The 17,381-nt window shown below is 40.9% G+C and overlaps 1 protein-coding gene and 2 non-coding genes across 3 annotated transcripts; 2 read left to right on the top strand and 1 right to left on the bottom strand.

Annotated features, from left to right (window-relative positions):
- Nucleotides 1-50: 50 nt before the first annotated feature.
- TRNAG-GCC lies at nt 51-121 on the top strand. The gene has a single exon. It is a non-coding gene; the product is annotated as a tRNA-Gly (tRNA).
- Nucleotides 122-2,672: 2,551 nt separating this feature from the next.
- On the top strand, nt 2,673-2,743 carry TRNAG-GCC. The gene has a single exon. It is a non-coding gene; the product is annotated as a tRNA-Gly (tRNA).
- A 352-nt stretch (nt 2,744-3,095) lies between these two features.
- Nucleotides 3,096-9,332, bottom strand: LOC124685232 (translation factor GUF1 homolog, mitochondrial-like). Its single transcript, XM_047219566.1, has 12 exons — nt 9,024-9,332; nt 7,292-8,039; nt 6,957-7,113; nt 6,782-6,836; nt 5,896-5,963; nt 5,723-5,827; nt 5,558-5,629; nt 5,367-5,480; nt 4,666-4,806; nt 4,185-4,244; nt 3,630-3,840; nt 3,096-3,545 (listed from the first exon to the last, which is right to left on the bottom strand). The coding sequence occupies exons 1-11, from the start codon at nt 9,330-9,332 to the stop codon at nt 3,666-3,668; spliced, it is 2,004 nt and encodes a 667-aa protein (XP_047075522.1). The 3' UTR covers nt 3,096-3,545; nt 3,630-3,665.
- Nucleotides 9,333-17,381: the final 8,049 nt, after the last annotated feature.

Raw genomic sequence — 17,381 nt, 5'->3', positions numbered from 1 at the left:
GAAAAGGCGACCAAAGTATTGTAAATTAAAGTTTAATTTTAGTCACAGTTGCACCAGTGGTCTAGTGGTAGAATAGTACCCTGCCACGGTACAGACCCGGGTTCGATTCCCGGCTGGTGCATTCCATTTTTTTTTTTCTCCTTACGAATTTTTAAGCAAAGAACTAAATTCTCTCTGACACTTTTAAGGTTCAGTTGACTTCAGGAAGCACGTCGCGAGTTTCCTTCCCCTACTCGTCTCAACCAGTTAAAAAACAGACATAGGTGTCTCCGTCTTCCGCATGGACTTGTATTTTGTGTGCATGATGCAGCTGATACGTTGTTGGTGTATGTATTGCGTACTACTATTATCTGCATTGTCATGATCTCATTGGTTTTGTTGTACTGGAGTGATAATTCTACCTATTCATAAGAGTTAACTTTTGAATATCTCTTTGGTTTTGTGGTATGTGCCACTTCTTTTTTCATTCCTAAATGACACTTGAACAAACTTTTGAACATCTCAAGCTGGCCATTCGGAAAACTTTCAATCAGCTATAGTCCCTCATTGCCATATCATGTTGGATGACATGTTTGAAATAGATGATACGCCTGCCTGCCGTGACTCTACCTCAACCACCAAGAGCAGCGGCAGGACAATTCCTCTTCAAAGAAGCGAGCTAAAGAAGGACATTACTACCACTGAACCCAACGTAAATAACTAAGTAATTTGAGTCCGCCCATACGAAATGACGTGAATTACCTATTTTTACCTAGAGGGTCCAATACTAGTCCAAGATCTTTAGAAACTAGCCATGCTAAATGGCATGAGCTAGCTGTTTTTTTTTTTTTTTTGCCAAAAGCGGCTAAATCTACAACAAAACCAAAAAGACCACAACAATGTAGAGAGTAGTACGCCCAACGCCATATAGATGCGGCGGTGCGGATCAGTCGGGGTGCGCGCAGATTTGGTCGTCGACGCCAGAATTTGGGTGGTTGGTGCGGCGGAAGGGCAGGGGAAGCAGAGGAGAGGGATAGGGTTTCGACCCACGTCAGCCACTCCGTCTGCGTTATATAGCGGCTAATGAAGGTTGCAAGCAGGGCGCTCCAAAATTTTGCGGACCAAACCACAAGTATGATGTCTAATCTAGCCTAAAAATTGCATTAAACCCATAAAATAGCGCCTTTTTTATGCGGCCACGTCTCCTAGAGATGTTGTGAGGTAGGGGTGTAAATGGATAGGATAATTTCCGCGCCGAAACCGGCCCCGAATCCGTTTTATGGTGTCCATATCCGATTTTCAAGAATCCAGTGGATAAGGATATATGAATCCGGAGTGGTGCCCCGGATACGATATAGGATATGGTATAGCAAATAGCATGTGGATATGGATTATCCGATATTTAATTAAGATAATCCGAAGATTTTAAACCGGATAATTTGATTTTTTAGTCAAAAGCCAAAGCCAATTCACAAGGTTAGTACTTACTGAGTTTCCAAATTCATGTGGCGAGCATGTTTAGCTTCAAATTCTATCAATTCTTAAGTTTTAACGTAAATTGTGTCTCTTTTTCTTAACTACACAAGACAAAAAAGGTTTAAATCCCTCTCAAGATTTGCAAAAACTATAATTATCAATAGATGAAAGCATATATCCGACTATGTTTGTTTCCGGACCGAATCCGTCCCATTTTCAATTCGAATCCACGGTCAGATATATCCGCATTCGAATCCAAAACCGATCAATATTCGCTTCGATCTGAATCCGTTTACACCCCTACTGTGAGGGCACCTGGGGGAGGGTGGGCCTGGCAGCGTGAGCTTTTCGGTTTGAGTTTCACTGGTCTCTTAGGGTGTGTTTGGTAGCCCGGCTGAAGGTAGATATTCTCATCTCAACTCATCCAAACCAACCATACCTTGTTTGTTAGAATGAGTCAGATCCATCTCAGCATAGCTCACCTCATGCGAAAAAGCCTCCTCAGCCAGGCCGGGTGAGCTTCACAACTCAATCTGGACGAACTCATCCCGCAAAAACTCCGCCGGCCGGCCAAGCCAGAGAAAGGGATGCCAGGAGCTCGCCCCGGCGCCCTCTGGCCCGCCACCATCGAAGAGAAGGATCCCAGGCCGGTGCTCGTCCCGCTTCGGCCCTTCTCCAGCCCTCCGCATCTACCACACGAGGTCACGCCGGCAGGAGCCCGGGCTGGCACCATCCAGCCCGACACCGCTGAAGGGTCCCAGCACGCCCCATGGCCTAACGCCACCGGCGAGAAGTCTCCCAAGCCGGTCCTCCTCCCACCCTCTGCATCTCCCGCACGGCCAAGCGGAGGCAGGTGACGGTCACCGCCGACAAGAAGACTCACAGGCTCCCATCACATTGTGGTGCATGTGGACCCGATTGCTTTTTTATTTTATTTGTAGGGGTTTTGTGTAAAAGTTGGACCTCTCTGTTATTCTATATTTTTGGTCAATCTCTACCCATACGGGGCTACCAAACAAAGTATCAGTTCAACTTGTTCCAACACATACGGACTAACAAACACACCACAAAATATGAGGCTAACTTGTATGAGGTGAGATATCTTAAATGGGAGAGTGAATTCCAAATGATCCAGGCTACCAAATACATCCTATTGGACAGTTGGCAAAAGGCGACCCAAAAGTGTTGTAACATAAAAATTTATTTTAACCACAGTAGCACTAGTGGTCTAGTGGTAGAATAGTACCCTGCCACGGTACAGACCCGGGTTCGATTCCCGGCTGGTGCATAATTTTGTTTTGCTGCCTTCTTGTTTTTTTAAACTGACGTCGACATCTAGCGGTATGTTCCTTGCGAGTTTTTCAGCAAGAGCAATTCTCCGACACTTCAAAATGAGCTGTTTTTCATGCTTTTTAAAAAAACTGGCGTCGACATTCAGCTTGCTTACAGCGGGTATGCTCCTTGCGAACTTTTCAGCAAGAGCTAATTCTCTGACACTTCAGCTGCACTGGTTAGCCGGCAAAATCTCTTTCAATGTCGCTAATTCTCCGACACTTAAAACAAATCCGCATTATTTGGCGCAACAAGCACAGAATTGGGCACTCAAATCCGAGGTAGCTCGACGGACAATACGTCACTTATTACATACTATTATTATTATTGATTTTCCAGAAAAATATAAAGGGGAACTTACAAATAAACTTTACCAAAACAAGGGGGAACATATGATCCAATCCATACACCATTTATCCGTGTACAAAAATTTCAATAAACAAAACTGTTAGTAGTAGTATTCTTCCATATTTTGCTCCCAAAACTGTGCAGTAAACACGACATTTGGCATATGGTTGTCAGACTTTCCAGTCAGAATCATTCTAACGGGGTGTCAGTGTGCAATAGTGAAGGCTCTTCTGCACACCTGGGTACAGGGTGTCTCTGTTGTAGACGCCATCAACACAACCTATAAACATAAGGTTTGCAGCGCCAGTGCCACTGAAGTTGGAACTTCTAACAATGAAATAAGCACCGTGGACCAGTGGTGGTGTACAACATCCTGCTACAGTCTGTACCCAGTGAACTACGACGCAGACCTGAAATAACAAGAAAATGGTGTGAGACTAGCAATATTCTGGAAGCTGGAGACATGATGTGTAGAACCACATACAAAAACTTACCTTCTAGAAGATGACCAACACTAAAAATCAGCTCAACTATTTTGAACTGGAGACCTTCAGTAGCTCATGGAATGCTTCTTGAGGAATATCGACGGATCCTACACGTTTCATGCGCTTCTTCCCTTCCTTTTGCTTCTCTAGCAACTTCTTCTTGCGAGTAATGTCACCACCATAGCACTTGGCCAGAACATTCTTTCTCATTGCTGACAGACTGGAAATGACACAAGACAAAATACTCAAGCAAATGAACACGTTATTACTTATAGAGTACTCCAGTTAAGATACTGAACATAATTGCTGTGAATGCCATTAGACAGTTGGACATAAATTAGGACTGGGTGAGACTAACTACAAACTAATAATAACCTGAGAGCCCAAGACAAGCTAACTGGACTTCTTTTCACATGTTTCACAGCCAAAAATAATACAAAATAATAATAACCTGAGAGCTCTAGATACAAGCTAACTGGACTTCAAATGCACAAAGATCTTTAATAAAAAAATAATGTCAAAAAGTGATGCAATATTTAAGAAAAAGCAGAACTGATATCTTACGTTTCCCTTGCGATAACCTTTGAACCAATTGCTGCTTGTATAGTGATTTCAAACATTTGCCTACACAAGCAGAGACCAAAGCGTGAGTGGAAGGAGTGGTGGAATGAAATAATTATTCCAACTAGTCATGACAGTGCCTTGACAAAAGTAACAACTTTTCACAGCTCAGCGGTTTTTTACACAATAAACCAGAAAAAAAAGTAATAACCCAAGGTATAGTGTTGGCCATTCAAATAGTCAACTGCTGCAGAAGGAAATATAATTTATCTGGATTGATTTGGCTAATTATTGAAATTAAACAAAAGTGTTACTCAAGATATGATGTCAACTTCACGATTCAAAATGTAGCCCGATGATTAGACAAGTTTAGGATCTAGATCTGCTGAGCTCCTACTTTCTATATAAATTCCTATGGATATAGATTTACTCCAGAAAAGATTTTACACATCAGATTTCCCAAAATGAAGAGCGTAATGTATACCTTTCTATAAATTTCTTGAGCTTGTCCACTAATTCTCTTCCAACCTTCTGAGCTTTCTGGTTATGGATTATAGTTGCCATAGCATCAACAGGCTGGCCATTAAGTAGAATATCCATCTTAACAAGATCAGATTTTTGATACCTGTTGAAGTGAATTAAAGTAAGGAAATCTAACAAGAACCAGGAATAATGATAAGAAAGGCATTTTTCCCTCTCATAAAAGAAATTCTCAAATGCTACTACCTCTGTCCCATACTATAAGACGTTTTGACTTTTGATAGGCAAATAATCCTACCTAAAATGTCTTATAATATGGGACAGATTTATTATTTGAATAGCCATCTCACACCCAATGCAAACAATTATTATACACCGCTTTGCAAATTAATCCAATAAGAAAATCAGTTTGGATTATTTAAAAACTGGAGATGTCAAAAGCAAAAGTTAGTTCTTTTTGGTACGTAGTAGACGGGATTAGAGAGAAGAGTCGCACTAGAGGACCATATTCATGAGCAAGGCCTACTATTACTTCCAAATAATAAAGAGGATATGAAATGTTCAAAGGAAAAGAACAATCAAAACAAAGGAATTCAATGAACAACAATCTTGCAACCATATTTATTTTAATCTCGGAATCTCTAAATGGTAAAACAGTAGTGTAGCCAGACCATATCTGATATTTTAAGTGAAAACAAGACATACTCAGAATCTTCATAGTCAAAAGTAGCATAGCCAGATGTAATGCTTTTCAACTCATTGTAGAAGTCCACAATGATCTCCCTCAAAGGTAATCGGTACTTTAATAAAGCTCTATGGCTGCATCAACATAGCCACAATAAGAAAAAAAATAGAAAGCTTTTACTTAAAAGACGTGGCTCAGTGGAAACAATTACGCATCAATGAATGTATATTCTTGCTGCTCGCCCCTCCTTTCTGAACAAAGCATAATTACAGGCCCGACATACCTAAAAGAAGTGGTTCATCATCATCAAAATCTTTCTAGTTGTGCATATGTATCATGAAAAGGAAAAACAAATGAGAAAGGAAGCAGATCTTACTCACTAGGAATAATGATAGTAGCAATGACTGTTGGCTCCCAGCAGGCCGTTACACGTTTTCCAGTATTTAAAGACAAGGCTGCAGGGTTTTCAATTTGCACTTTGCTGGACAAAAGAATCTAAGATCAGATATCCTAGCAGAGAATAAGTATAATACCATTATAAATGCTCACCTTTCATCGCCATACTCAAAGATATATGGAACAGTTGGTATGGTGGATATAACCTGAGCTCCATACTCCTAAGCAAAACAAAGTGACAACATAGAATCTTATGACGTCAACATAGAAATTATTTCATCAGACGATGCATGAACACTGTCACCGTCCTTTATTCCATCAACTTCTCGGTAAGAGGAGAAATGCATGTGCACATGATTTAGTTGAGAAAACAGAGCTCCACAATTGAATTATGATATAGGTGCATAGATATTGCAAACTCAAATGTGGGTGTAATTGTGCAAAGTAATTTCGTATAATCTTCAATCTAAATGACATATTTGCTAAAAGTTTCCATTTCCAGGACTAAAAGGACCACAAAACCTTTGGGCTGTTGATTTCTAAATTGAGGTATCATGCAAACTAAACACTAAATTACTGAAAGATGTTCATTACTTTGTAACGGAAGATTTTGCCTTAATACAGTGTACATAATCACATGGCTTCTGATATATTAACAACATACATTTTCCAGCTATGTATCATAGCCAATGTACTGAAAACATGTCTACTAGGCCGTATACTCATGCTGGGTACCCTCGCCTGTTACTAGTAGGTAACAAGCTTAGTAGGCATAACAGGCCAATTAACATATAATCAGCCATAGTAGGCAAGATAGTGAAGATACATTCCCTTACAATTGAGTAGCATGGATGCTCAACTGGCACCTTCCAGTAATTAGGATGCAAGTTTTTCTTCAAAGGTATAATGACCCTTTTTTGGTGTTTGTGGTGGTATTAATTAAGTGCAAGGCTTATTTACAGCTGTGCATAGTGAAACTCATAATTAAGTGGCACCGATAACCTGACAAATATTTGCAAAAGTAATAGCAAAACTATACTTGTTCAAGCCGTTGATGAAACACATCCATGTGCAGCAATCCTAGGAAACCACATCTGTAAAGGATACACAAGAGACAAACTCATGCGCGGATCAACAACTGAGGCATGTTTCAACACTTAATAGCATGTGATACATTGAAGTGAAGTATACTGAGCATGCAGAAAACCTTATACCTGAAGCCCATGCCAAGTGCAGTGCTTGTCTCTTTTGTAACAGAAACACTGGCATCATTACATGTTAGCTTTTCAATTGCATGGCTAAGAGCTTCAAAGTCAGAACCATCAGCCGGGTATACACCAGAGAAGACCATGTGTCGCACAGGCTTGAAACCTGAAAGGCTATTCTATATGATGTCACATAATACCACAAAAGAACAAACAAAAGCAAAAAAAAAAAAAAAAAAAAAAAAACTCCTGTGAAACTGCCAATATATCAGCTGTGATTTTTTTAGGATTATCAAATTAATCATCTGATAAGAAATGATTTCAGGAGGGTGTGGATCCCATACCAGGAAGTGGTTCAACGATACTCTTTGCCTGATGAAGAGTGTCGCCAATGCGTGCTTCTTTAGTTGAACGCATACCAGTTATAACATATCCAACTTGTCCAGTGTAAAGCACTCCAGTTGGGGTAAGCTCAGGATGCATAATGCCAACATCAAAGACTTCATATGTGCGACCAGTCGCAGCTGATGAAATCTTATCTCCCTTACGCATCGCACCATCAACGATAGCAACATGACAGATCACCCCTTTGTATTCATCGTAGTATGAATCTAAGAGCAGCATTCGTACAGGTGAATCACAACTTCCAGGCGGACAAGGTATGCGCTCAATAACAGCAGGTAACACCTGGCTAAGGCCTTGACCAGTTTTGGCAGAAGTCAGCAGAGCTTCACTTGGATCGATATCAAATAACCTCTTCAACTGGGCCTTCACATTATCAGGATCGGCAGTAGGCTGATCAATCTTGTTAATGACAGGAATAATGCTAAGGTTTGACTCAAATGCGAGGTAAAAATTTGCAATTGTTTGTGCCTGTACACCTTGGGCCGCATCAACTACTAGAAGAGCACCCTGGCAAGCTGCCAAGGACCTTGAGACCTCATAACTGAAATCTACGTGGCCTGGAGTATCAATCAGGTTAAGCAAATAGCTTGGAGTATCTGTCCCAAGGGACTCGGAAGTTTCTACAGCATGCTTATAGAACATAGTTGCGGTTTGGGCTTTGACAGTGATGCCTCTTTCTCTCTCTACCTGTTGATACCAGATATGAATGTTACAACAAAGGGCAGAAAGTATCGAATTATACAACAGCGATTTATCTACCTCAGCAATATCGCCTGTTAGAGGAACTTCATGACAATGGAAATATTTAAGAAATAGGAATGTCCAAGTGAAGGTATTTCACTCATGTTGATATTGCCATCCAAAAATAAGTAATGACACAAATGATGGACGCTAAAGATAAATCCAAATGCGCTCAGCTATTTGTTATTTAGAATGAAGAATTCCCATGTATTTACCAATTTCCATATGAAGCAAGCATATCTGGCTCATTTTTCTTTAATATCTGCTAACCCCTGTATATCCGAATGTACTGATCAGTAAAACAAATGCTAACAATGTTTTTCATGATTGTGTTGCCCTTTCTCTTTACCTCCAAGTCAGTTTTTGTGACCCAGGATTTCTACAGCGACTGACGTGCCACATGACTGGATTAATCAGATAGACTTAATTGTATCTTGCAAGGCTCTCACGACTTTTCTCTTGTGCATTTATTGGCACTCCAAAAATGAATCACCCTTTTATGAAAGACACTACGTTGCTAATACTCCAGTTATACTATGTACGAACTGTTCTTTTCGAACCATACATGTATCATTAGTTTATGCAGTAAAATTAAGCAACCTGGTAGCCAACATTTCACTTGCACTGCCATGTTTCGGTAAAATTATTTTTAATAGTTCCTACAAACGAGCAGACATTCAGCTAGTAATACTTCATTGTAAGGGTTCCATCAAAAGTTAACAACCGCATCAGGGAATACACAGCATGTTGCTTTTAAAGGAGAATTTTTACTCATGCATTTGTTAACATTGGGCAATCAGCCTTTATCAAAGTCATAAGGTTGCTAATACAGTTCCACTATGAACGAACTGCAATTTACACAGTACATTTCTTTCAGCATTTGACTCGAATTGCCCATGTTTCTAGAAAAGGGGAGGTTTCGCGTCGCACCTGCAGCTTGTCGAGGTACTGAGGCTGGCCATGGCCCTTCTGGATGGTGCCAGTGAGCTCCAGCAGCCGGTCGGCGAGCGTTGACTTGCCGTGGTCGACGTGCGCGATGATGGAGAAGTTCCGGATCCGCTCCGGTGGGTACTGCCCCAGCTCCGACCCCGAGACGCCGGGGCGGGGCCGGTGCTCCGGCGACGCCTGGGAGGATAGGAGGCGCTCGGGCAGTGAGATCGTCCGTGGGGGAGCGGAAGAATTTGCTAGCGTGCGGACGGCGCGGCGGGCAGCCCGCCGGAGTGCGGCGGCGCCGGCCATGCGGAACCACGGAGCGGCGGGAGCTAGGGTTCTATGAGGGATTTTGGTGAAGAAAGGTGGATGAGTGGCGTAGGTGGAAGTTGTCCATAGACTACAAAGATGTTTGTGTGACTGTAATGTGGGACCGTTTGCCTTATTTCTTGTTACATAAATAAAATTTGACAAAGAACTAAGGGCCTGTTTGATTTAAATTATTTCCAAGATGTTTGTGCCTTTAGGGTTTTCTAAGGCAAGTTCATCAACTTCTCCGTACATGGTTGAACGTTCTGAAACTTCATATAAGGAGCAGCTTAACATCACTATTCTGCACAACTCTCGTGTTGTAAGTTTTCGTTTCAATGGACACAGACAGATAGATCTACAACTCGCTAGTATACCGTAACTTGTGCATATGTCTAGTTCATTGGTCTATAGTTTTATTATCGTGTTGCTCAACCTCTCGCTTGCCCTCTTGATCATCTAGTACTTTTGAGGGTGATATTTGTAGTGGTGGTTGGATAATGGTGGTAATTGTCATGATCATCGTCATCGGCCAGGGTATGTTGATATTTTTGTGTGCTGTCGTGGTAGGCCTTTGTGCCTAGCTTCGTGGATGATGGTGTGGTTGTGATAGCTGAGAAATGCTAATCCATGCTGACCAACGTTGGCGGCACGGTGGTATTTTCCGCGCGCCATCATGGTACACCTTTTATGTTTGGCTTTGTGGACGGCTGCATGGTCATGATAGGTGAGAGGTGGTAATCCATGGTCGTAACTTTCGTGCCCACAGTCGCTGGCAACAACATGGTGACATTTTAGCGCGTTTTCATGATAGGCTTTGTCCCCGGCTTTATAGACAACAACGTGGTGATGGCTGTGATAGAGATATGTGAGAGGTAAAATCATCATGTGGACAAGATGTGAGGCTAAAGTTAAACTCATATACAACCAAATTTTAGATTTTGCTAGACTGCTCTTTTTCATTAAGCTCATACGTCCAAATGCCTATATTTAACGTTCTAGAGAGAATGGCGGAGAATTGTCTGATTGCTGCGCCATGAAGTGGTGAATTTCGTTTTAGTCTATGTGTGTTACAGGTTTAGTGTCATAAGTTTCACATCAATACAAGGGTTCAACGGCATCGACTTTGGCTCTAGGGCGCTGGTACTTAGGTTAACATGCACAAAAACTTTTCGACTGTCAACGTCGTGTTGACGATTCGCTCTGGCGGTAGTAGTGGTTGTTAGGTGGTTCAAGGACCTTTGATCTATCTTCTTTTTTGGATGTTTTGTACTTCTATGAACTTCTATAATAGATCTGAATTTTTCTAGTAAAAAAAGAGTCACATATTCTACTATACAAGGGTTATGAAAATTTCACTTATTTAAGTTCTAAGGGATGTCGAGCATCCAAATTTAAGGTTATGAATGGACGTTTGTTTCTCTTTCACACCATTGATTTAATAATATAATAACTCCAAAAGATAAAATAGAAATGATATCCCAAAGATATTTCAATGGCTATGCGAATTAACACGGATTACGTCTCTCAGCGGTGTTCATCCCTGTTCAAAAGAGAGTGGATTATGATTCAGCCAACTTATAACTTTTTATTTCACGGTCAACTACTGCTAGCATTGTGTTAAGATTACCCCATCATTTTATACAAACAACTTGAAATTTGATCGAGGGTTCTCAATGGTATCTTAAATATAGTTATCTTAGTAGGACCATAAATAACAATATCGTATCTAAATGTATGATTTTGATCATTTTTTCATGTTTAATGAGTGCAGCATTCGTGCTCCCGAGTTCCGGGGCACTCGATATTTAAAAATTGAAAATAATAGTTTAAAGTTTTAAAAAATTCTAAAACCACTTACGTGGGTACATGAACATGCTCTGTACGTACATATTTGTAGAGTTTTCTGTAGAGTTTCATTGGATAATACTTTATTTATTGGATACATAAAAATCACAAAATCTATGCTTTGAAAAGGAAAATCTAACTCTATTTTGCTTCCAACATTTATCTTTTCTTTTGTATAAACCACATGTAATACTCCCTCTGTCTCTCACTAAAAGTGTATGAACTATGTCAAAATTTTGATTTATCTATCTACTAGATAATGTCTAGATATATCTAAATTTTAATAAAGTTAAGATACTTATGGTGGGACGGATGAAGTATTATTTTTTATGCAAATTTGATCACACACACTAGACTTGCATATGTACTACAACAATATCAAAACCTTTTTTCCAAACAAGCCAGGAAAACGAAAAATGCGACCTAATAGAAATAAAAGGAAACCAAAACAAGAAGGAGAAGGAAAAAAGAGTGTAAACTAAAATTCCGGGATACAGATCGTTGATCTCCATGCACTCTTATCAAGAGCCAAGACTTTAGGTACATTTCAATCACTCATATCTCTTTTTTCTGCTTCCACCCAAGTCAACTTTTGTCATTTTCTAACCCTTCTAATCTCCTCCATACTATTTAGAATTTCATTGTTAACGAGAGCTTCTAGAGGTCTCCATTGGATATGTTCAAACCATCTTAGTCGATATTTGACTAGCTTCTCGTCGATCGGTGCCACCCCTAACGTATCGTGAATTACACCGCTCCTAATCCGGTCCTTTCTTGTATGGCCGGACGCCCATTGTACATGCTCATCTCCTTGGATGCGTTATTTTTTAATGGACCAGTATTCTGGACGGGAAGGATGTGAACCGGGGTGCATGTGCACATGCACCCTATAATGAAAGTTCCAAAAAATGCTATTTCAAAATAATAGTCCAACATTTCTTGAAAAAAATTGCATGTATCTCCAATAGAAAACAGAGCCTTCTTCACTTCCTCTAGAGTATAAGCTTTTCTAAGGTCGCTATTCATCTGATCAGAAATTTTGGGAATCACTTTGGATAATAAAGCATGGTCAGGCTCATCTACTTCAGTCGCAAACAAGCCAGCAAAGTAATCAGAAATAAGAGGGTTTAAATATGTCGTTCCCTCAAGCATGGTCAAGAGCCACTATGAGACGCCCTAGAAGATCTTCTTTTACAATCCCCAATAATGTTATTGATGTCTATATTAATGGTAATCTTAGTAGTGCCTATGTATTTCAGACTGGTTCGGTTGCTCACATTTGTAACTCGAAATAGGAACTGCGGAATAAACGAGGACTAGCGAGGGACGAGGTGACGATGCGCGTTGGACATGGATCCAAGGTCGATGTGATCGCCGTCGGCACGCTCCCTCTACATCTACCTTCGAGATTAGTTTTAAATCTGAATAATTATTATTTGGTGCCTGCGTTGAGTATGAACATTATATCTGGATCTTGTTTAATGCAAGACGATTATTCGTTTAAGTCAGAGAATAATGGTTATTCTATTTATATGAATAATATCTTTTATGGTCATGCGCCTCAGATGAAAGGTTTATACTTGTTAAATCTCGATAGTAGTGATACACATGTTCATAACATTGATGCTAAGCGAATTAAATTGAATGATAATTTTACTTATATGTGGCTCTTGGTCATATTGGAGTGAAGCGCATGAAGAAACTCCATTCCGATGGACTTCTTGAATCACTTGACTTTGAGTCACTTGATAGATGCGAAGCATGTCTAATGGGAAAAATGACTAAGACTCCATTCTCTGGTACAATGGAGCGAGCTATAGACTTATTGGAAATCATACATACCGATGTGTGCGGACCAATGAGTGTAGCATCGCGCGGTGGTTATCGTTATGTTCTAACCTTCACGGATAATCTGAGTAGATATGGGTATATTTACTTTATGAAACATAAGTCCGAAACTTTCGAGAAGTTTAAGAAATTCCAAAGTGAAGCAGAAAATCAACGTAACAAGAAGATTAAGTTTCTGCGTTCTGATCGCGGAGGCGAATATCTGAGTTATGAGTTTGGCATGCATTTAAAGAAATACGGAATACTTTCATAGTTGACACCGCCGGGAACACCACCGCGCAATGGTGTGTCCGAACATCGTAATCGAACTCTCTTAGATATGGTTCGATCTATGATGTCTCTTACCGATTTGCCGTTATCGTTTTGGGGTTACGCATTAGAGACAACCGCATTCACTTTAAATAGGGCACCATCTAAATCCGTTGAAATGACACCGTATGAATTATGGTTTGGTAAGAAACCTAAGTTGTCGTTCCTTAAAGTTTTGGGCTGCGAAGCTTATGTAAAGAAGTTACAACCTGAGAAGCTAGAACCCAAAGCGGAGAAATGCATCTTCATAGGATACCCTAAAGAAAAAATTGGTATACCTTCTATCACAGATCCAAAGGCAAAGTCTTTGTTGCCAAGAAGGGATCCTTTCTAGTTTCTCACGAAAGAAGTGATAGCAAGGAAAGTAGAACTCGACGAGGTTATTGAACCTTCTCTCGAAGATCAGAGTAGCGCAGCACCGAAAGATGTTCCTATGCCGCCTGCACCGATAAGAGAGGAAGCGAATGATGATGATCATGAAACTTCGAACGAAGAAGCTACTGAACCTCGCAGATCGACGAGGAATCGTACCACTCCTGATTGGTATGACCCCTATCTAAATGTCATGATTGTGGATAACAATGATGAAGACCTTGCGACGTATGAGGAAGCGATGATGAGCCCATATTCCAACAAATGGCAAGAGGCCATGAAATCCGAAATGGGATCCATGTATGATAACCAAGTTTGGACTTTGGTAGACTTACCTGATAGACGCAAGGTTGTCGACAATAAATGGATCTTCAAAAGAAAAAAACAGATGCTGATGGTAATATTACCATCTATAAAGCTCGACTTGTCGCGAAGGGGTTCCGACAAATTCAAGGAGTTGACTATGATGAGACTTTCTCACCTGTAGTGAAGCTAAAGTCTGTGAGGATTTTGTTAGCAATAGCTGCATTTTTCGATTATGAGATTCAGATGGATGTCAAAACAGCGTTCCTTAATGGTGACATTGAGGAAGAGTTGTATATGGTACAACCTAAAGGTTTTGTCGATCCTAAAAATACTGACAATGTATGCAAACTTCAGCGTTCCATTTATGGACTGAAGCAAACGTCCCAGAGTTGGAACCGACGTTTTCATAAGGTGATCAAAGACTTCGGGTTTATACAGACTCATGGTGAGGTGTGTATTTACAAGAAAGTGAGTGGGAGTTCTGTAGCATTCCTGATATTATATTTAGATGACATATTATTGATTGGGAATGATATAGAACTTCTAAGCAGTATTAAAGGTTATCTGAATAAGTGTTTTTCAATGAAAGACCTTGGCAAAGCAGCATATATTTTAGGCATCAAGATTTATAGAGATAGATCAAGACGCCTAATAGCTCTTTCACAAAATACATACCTGGACAAGATTCTAAAGAAGTTTAGAATGGATGAAAGCAAGAAAGGGTTCTTGCCTATGTTGCCAGGTAAGGTCTTGAGTAATACTCAAGGTCCGGCTATGGCAGAAGAAAGAGAGAGGATGAACAAGATCCCCTATGCCTCGGAAGTAGGCTCTATCATGTATGCCATGATGTGTACTAGACCTGATATCGCACATGCTGTTAGTTTGACCAGCATATATCAGAGTGATCCATGAATGGAACACTGGACAACGGTCAAGAATATCCTGAAGTACATGAAAAGGACTAAGGATATGTTTATTTGTTATGGAGGTGACCAAGAGCTCGTTGTAAGCAGTTACACCGATGCTAGTTGGAACACTGATCTAGATGACTCTAAGCCTCAGTCTGGGTACGTGTTCATATTGAATGGTGCTGCATTAAGCTGGATGAGTTCCAAGCAATGCACGGTGGCGAAATCTTCAACTGAATCTGAATACATAGCTGCTTCGGAGGCTTCATCGGAAACAATATGGATGAAGAGGTTCATTACTGAGCTTGGTGTGGTTCCTAGTGCATTGGACCCATTAGTCATTTATTGTGACAACATTGGTGCCATAGCCAATGCACAAGAGCCAAGGTCACACAAGAAGCTGAAGCATATCAAGCTACGTTTTCATGTGATTCACGAGTATGTCTAAGATGGTGATGTAAAGATTTGCAAAGTACACGCAGATCTGAATGTGGCAGATCTATTGACTAAAGCTCTCCCTAGGGAAAAGCATGACCTACACCAGAACGCCATGGGTGTTAGGTACCTTACCATGTAATCTAGATTATTGACTCTAGTGCAAGTGGGAGACTGTTGGAGATATGCCCAAGAGGCAATAATAAAATGGTTATTATTATATCTTTGTGTTTATGATAAATGTTTGCATCCCATGCTATAATTGTATTAACTGAAACATTGATACATGTGTGTTATGTAAACAACAAGGAGTCTCTAGTAAGCCTCTTGTATTACTAGCTTGTTGATTAATAGATGATCATGGTTTCGTGATCATGAACATTGTATGTTGTTAATAACAAGGTTATGTCATTGGGTGAATGATATAATGGACACACATCCAAATGAGAGTAGCATAAGATCAAGTCATTAAGTTCATCTTGCTATAAGCTTTCGATACATAGTTACCTAGTCCTTCGACCATGAGATCATGTAAATCACTTGCACCGAAAGGATACTTTGATTACATCAAACTCCATTGCGTAAATGGGTGGTTATAAAGATGGGATTGAGTATTCGGAAAGTGTGATTTGAGGCATATGGATCAAGAGTGGGATTTGTCCATCCCGATGACAGATCGGTATACTCTGGGCGCTCTCGGTGGAATGTCGTCTAATTAGCTTGCAAGAATGTGACACGATCACAAGAGGTAACATACCACGGTACGAGGAAAGATTACTTGTCGGTAATGAGGTTGAACTAGGTATGGAGATACCGATGATCGAACCTCGGACAAGTAAAGTATCGCGTGACAAAGGGAATCGGTATCGTATGTTAATGGTTCAACCAATCACTAAGTTATCGCTGAATGTGTGGGAGTCATTATGGATCTCCAGGTCCCGCTATTGGTTACTGGTCGGAGAGGAGTCTCGATCATGTCCGCATAGTTCACGAACCGTAGGGTGACGCGCTTAAGGTTCGATGTCGTGTAAGTAGATTCGGAATATGAGATGTAGAATGAAGCTTGTTCGGAGTCTTAGATGGGATCCAGGACATCACGAGGAGGTCCGGAATGGTCCGGAGAATAAGATTCATATAAGGGAAGTTGATTTCTAGATTTCAGAAAAGTTCGGGCTTTTTCCGATGGAAGACCGGGAAGGTTCTACACTACAAGAAAAGTTGCCATGGCCGACGAAGTTGAAGTCGCGCCGTGGTTGCTGGTGTACCATGGCCGACGATTTTGGGTCTGTCCGTTGTGCATGTCAAAACGTTTTTTCTCGTTTTTGAGGCCACCTAGCCCGACGAAAACGGCCAAAACATTGCGTATGGTGGCCCGGGACGTGGTGCATCTCGAATTCTCGGGTTCGCCGGCCGAGTCAACGCAAATCCGCACCGCCGAGGGATGTAGGGCCCAGATGGCAGCCTCTGGCATTGTTTTTTTCTCGATCGCGCCATCTCGTTCAACGCTCTCCGATCGAGCCGTTTACGATGCAGGATCATGGGTCCCGCATGTCATCCTCTATGAACCAAAATTCTTTCTATTCTTGGATTTTTTTTGACCCCCTGATTTCTGGCTACTTCCTTTTTATTTTGATCCCTTGCCGCCTTGGAAACGTTGACACCGCTGCTGCTAATTGGGACCTGCATGTCATCCTCTATGAGCAATCAACTTTCTTTTCTTGGAGTTTCTTTTGGCACCTCAAATTTGGTCACTTGCCTTTTTCTTTCGATCCCCGCCGCCTCTCAAACGGTGATACCGCTGTCGCTAAATGGGACCCGCATGTCATCCTCTATGTACTATAAAACTTTCTTTTCTTGGATTTTTTTGGCACCTCATATTTGGTCACTTACCTTTTTCTTTCGATCCCCTGCCGCCTCTCAAACGGTGAGACCGCTGTCGCTAAATGGGACCCGCATGTCATCCTCTATGTACTATAAAACTTTCTTTTCTAGGATTTTTTTGGAACCTCATATTTGGTCACTT

Source organism: Lolium rigidum, chromosome 1 (genome assembly GCF_022539505.1).
Source record: "Lolium rigidum isolate FL_2022 chromosome 1, APGP_CSIRO_Lrig_0.1, whole genome shotgun sequence".
Classification (NCBI taxonomy): domain Eukaryota; kingdom Viridiplantae; phylum Streptophyta; class Magnoliopsida; order Poales; family Poaceae; genus Lolium; species Lolium rigidum.
Note: the sequence above shows the minus strand (reverse complement) of the source record. Positions and strands in the feature narration are given on the sequence as shown.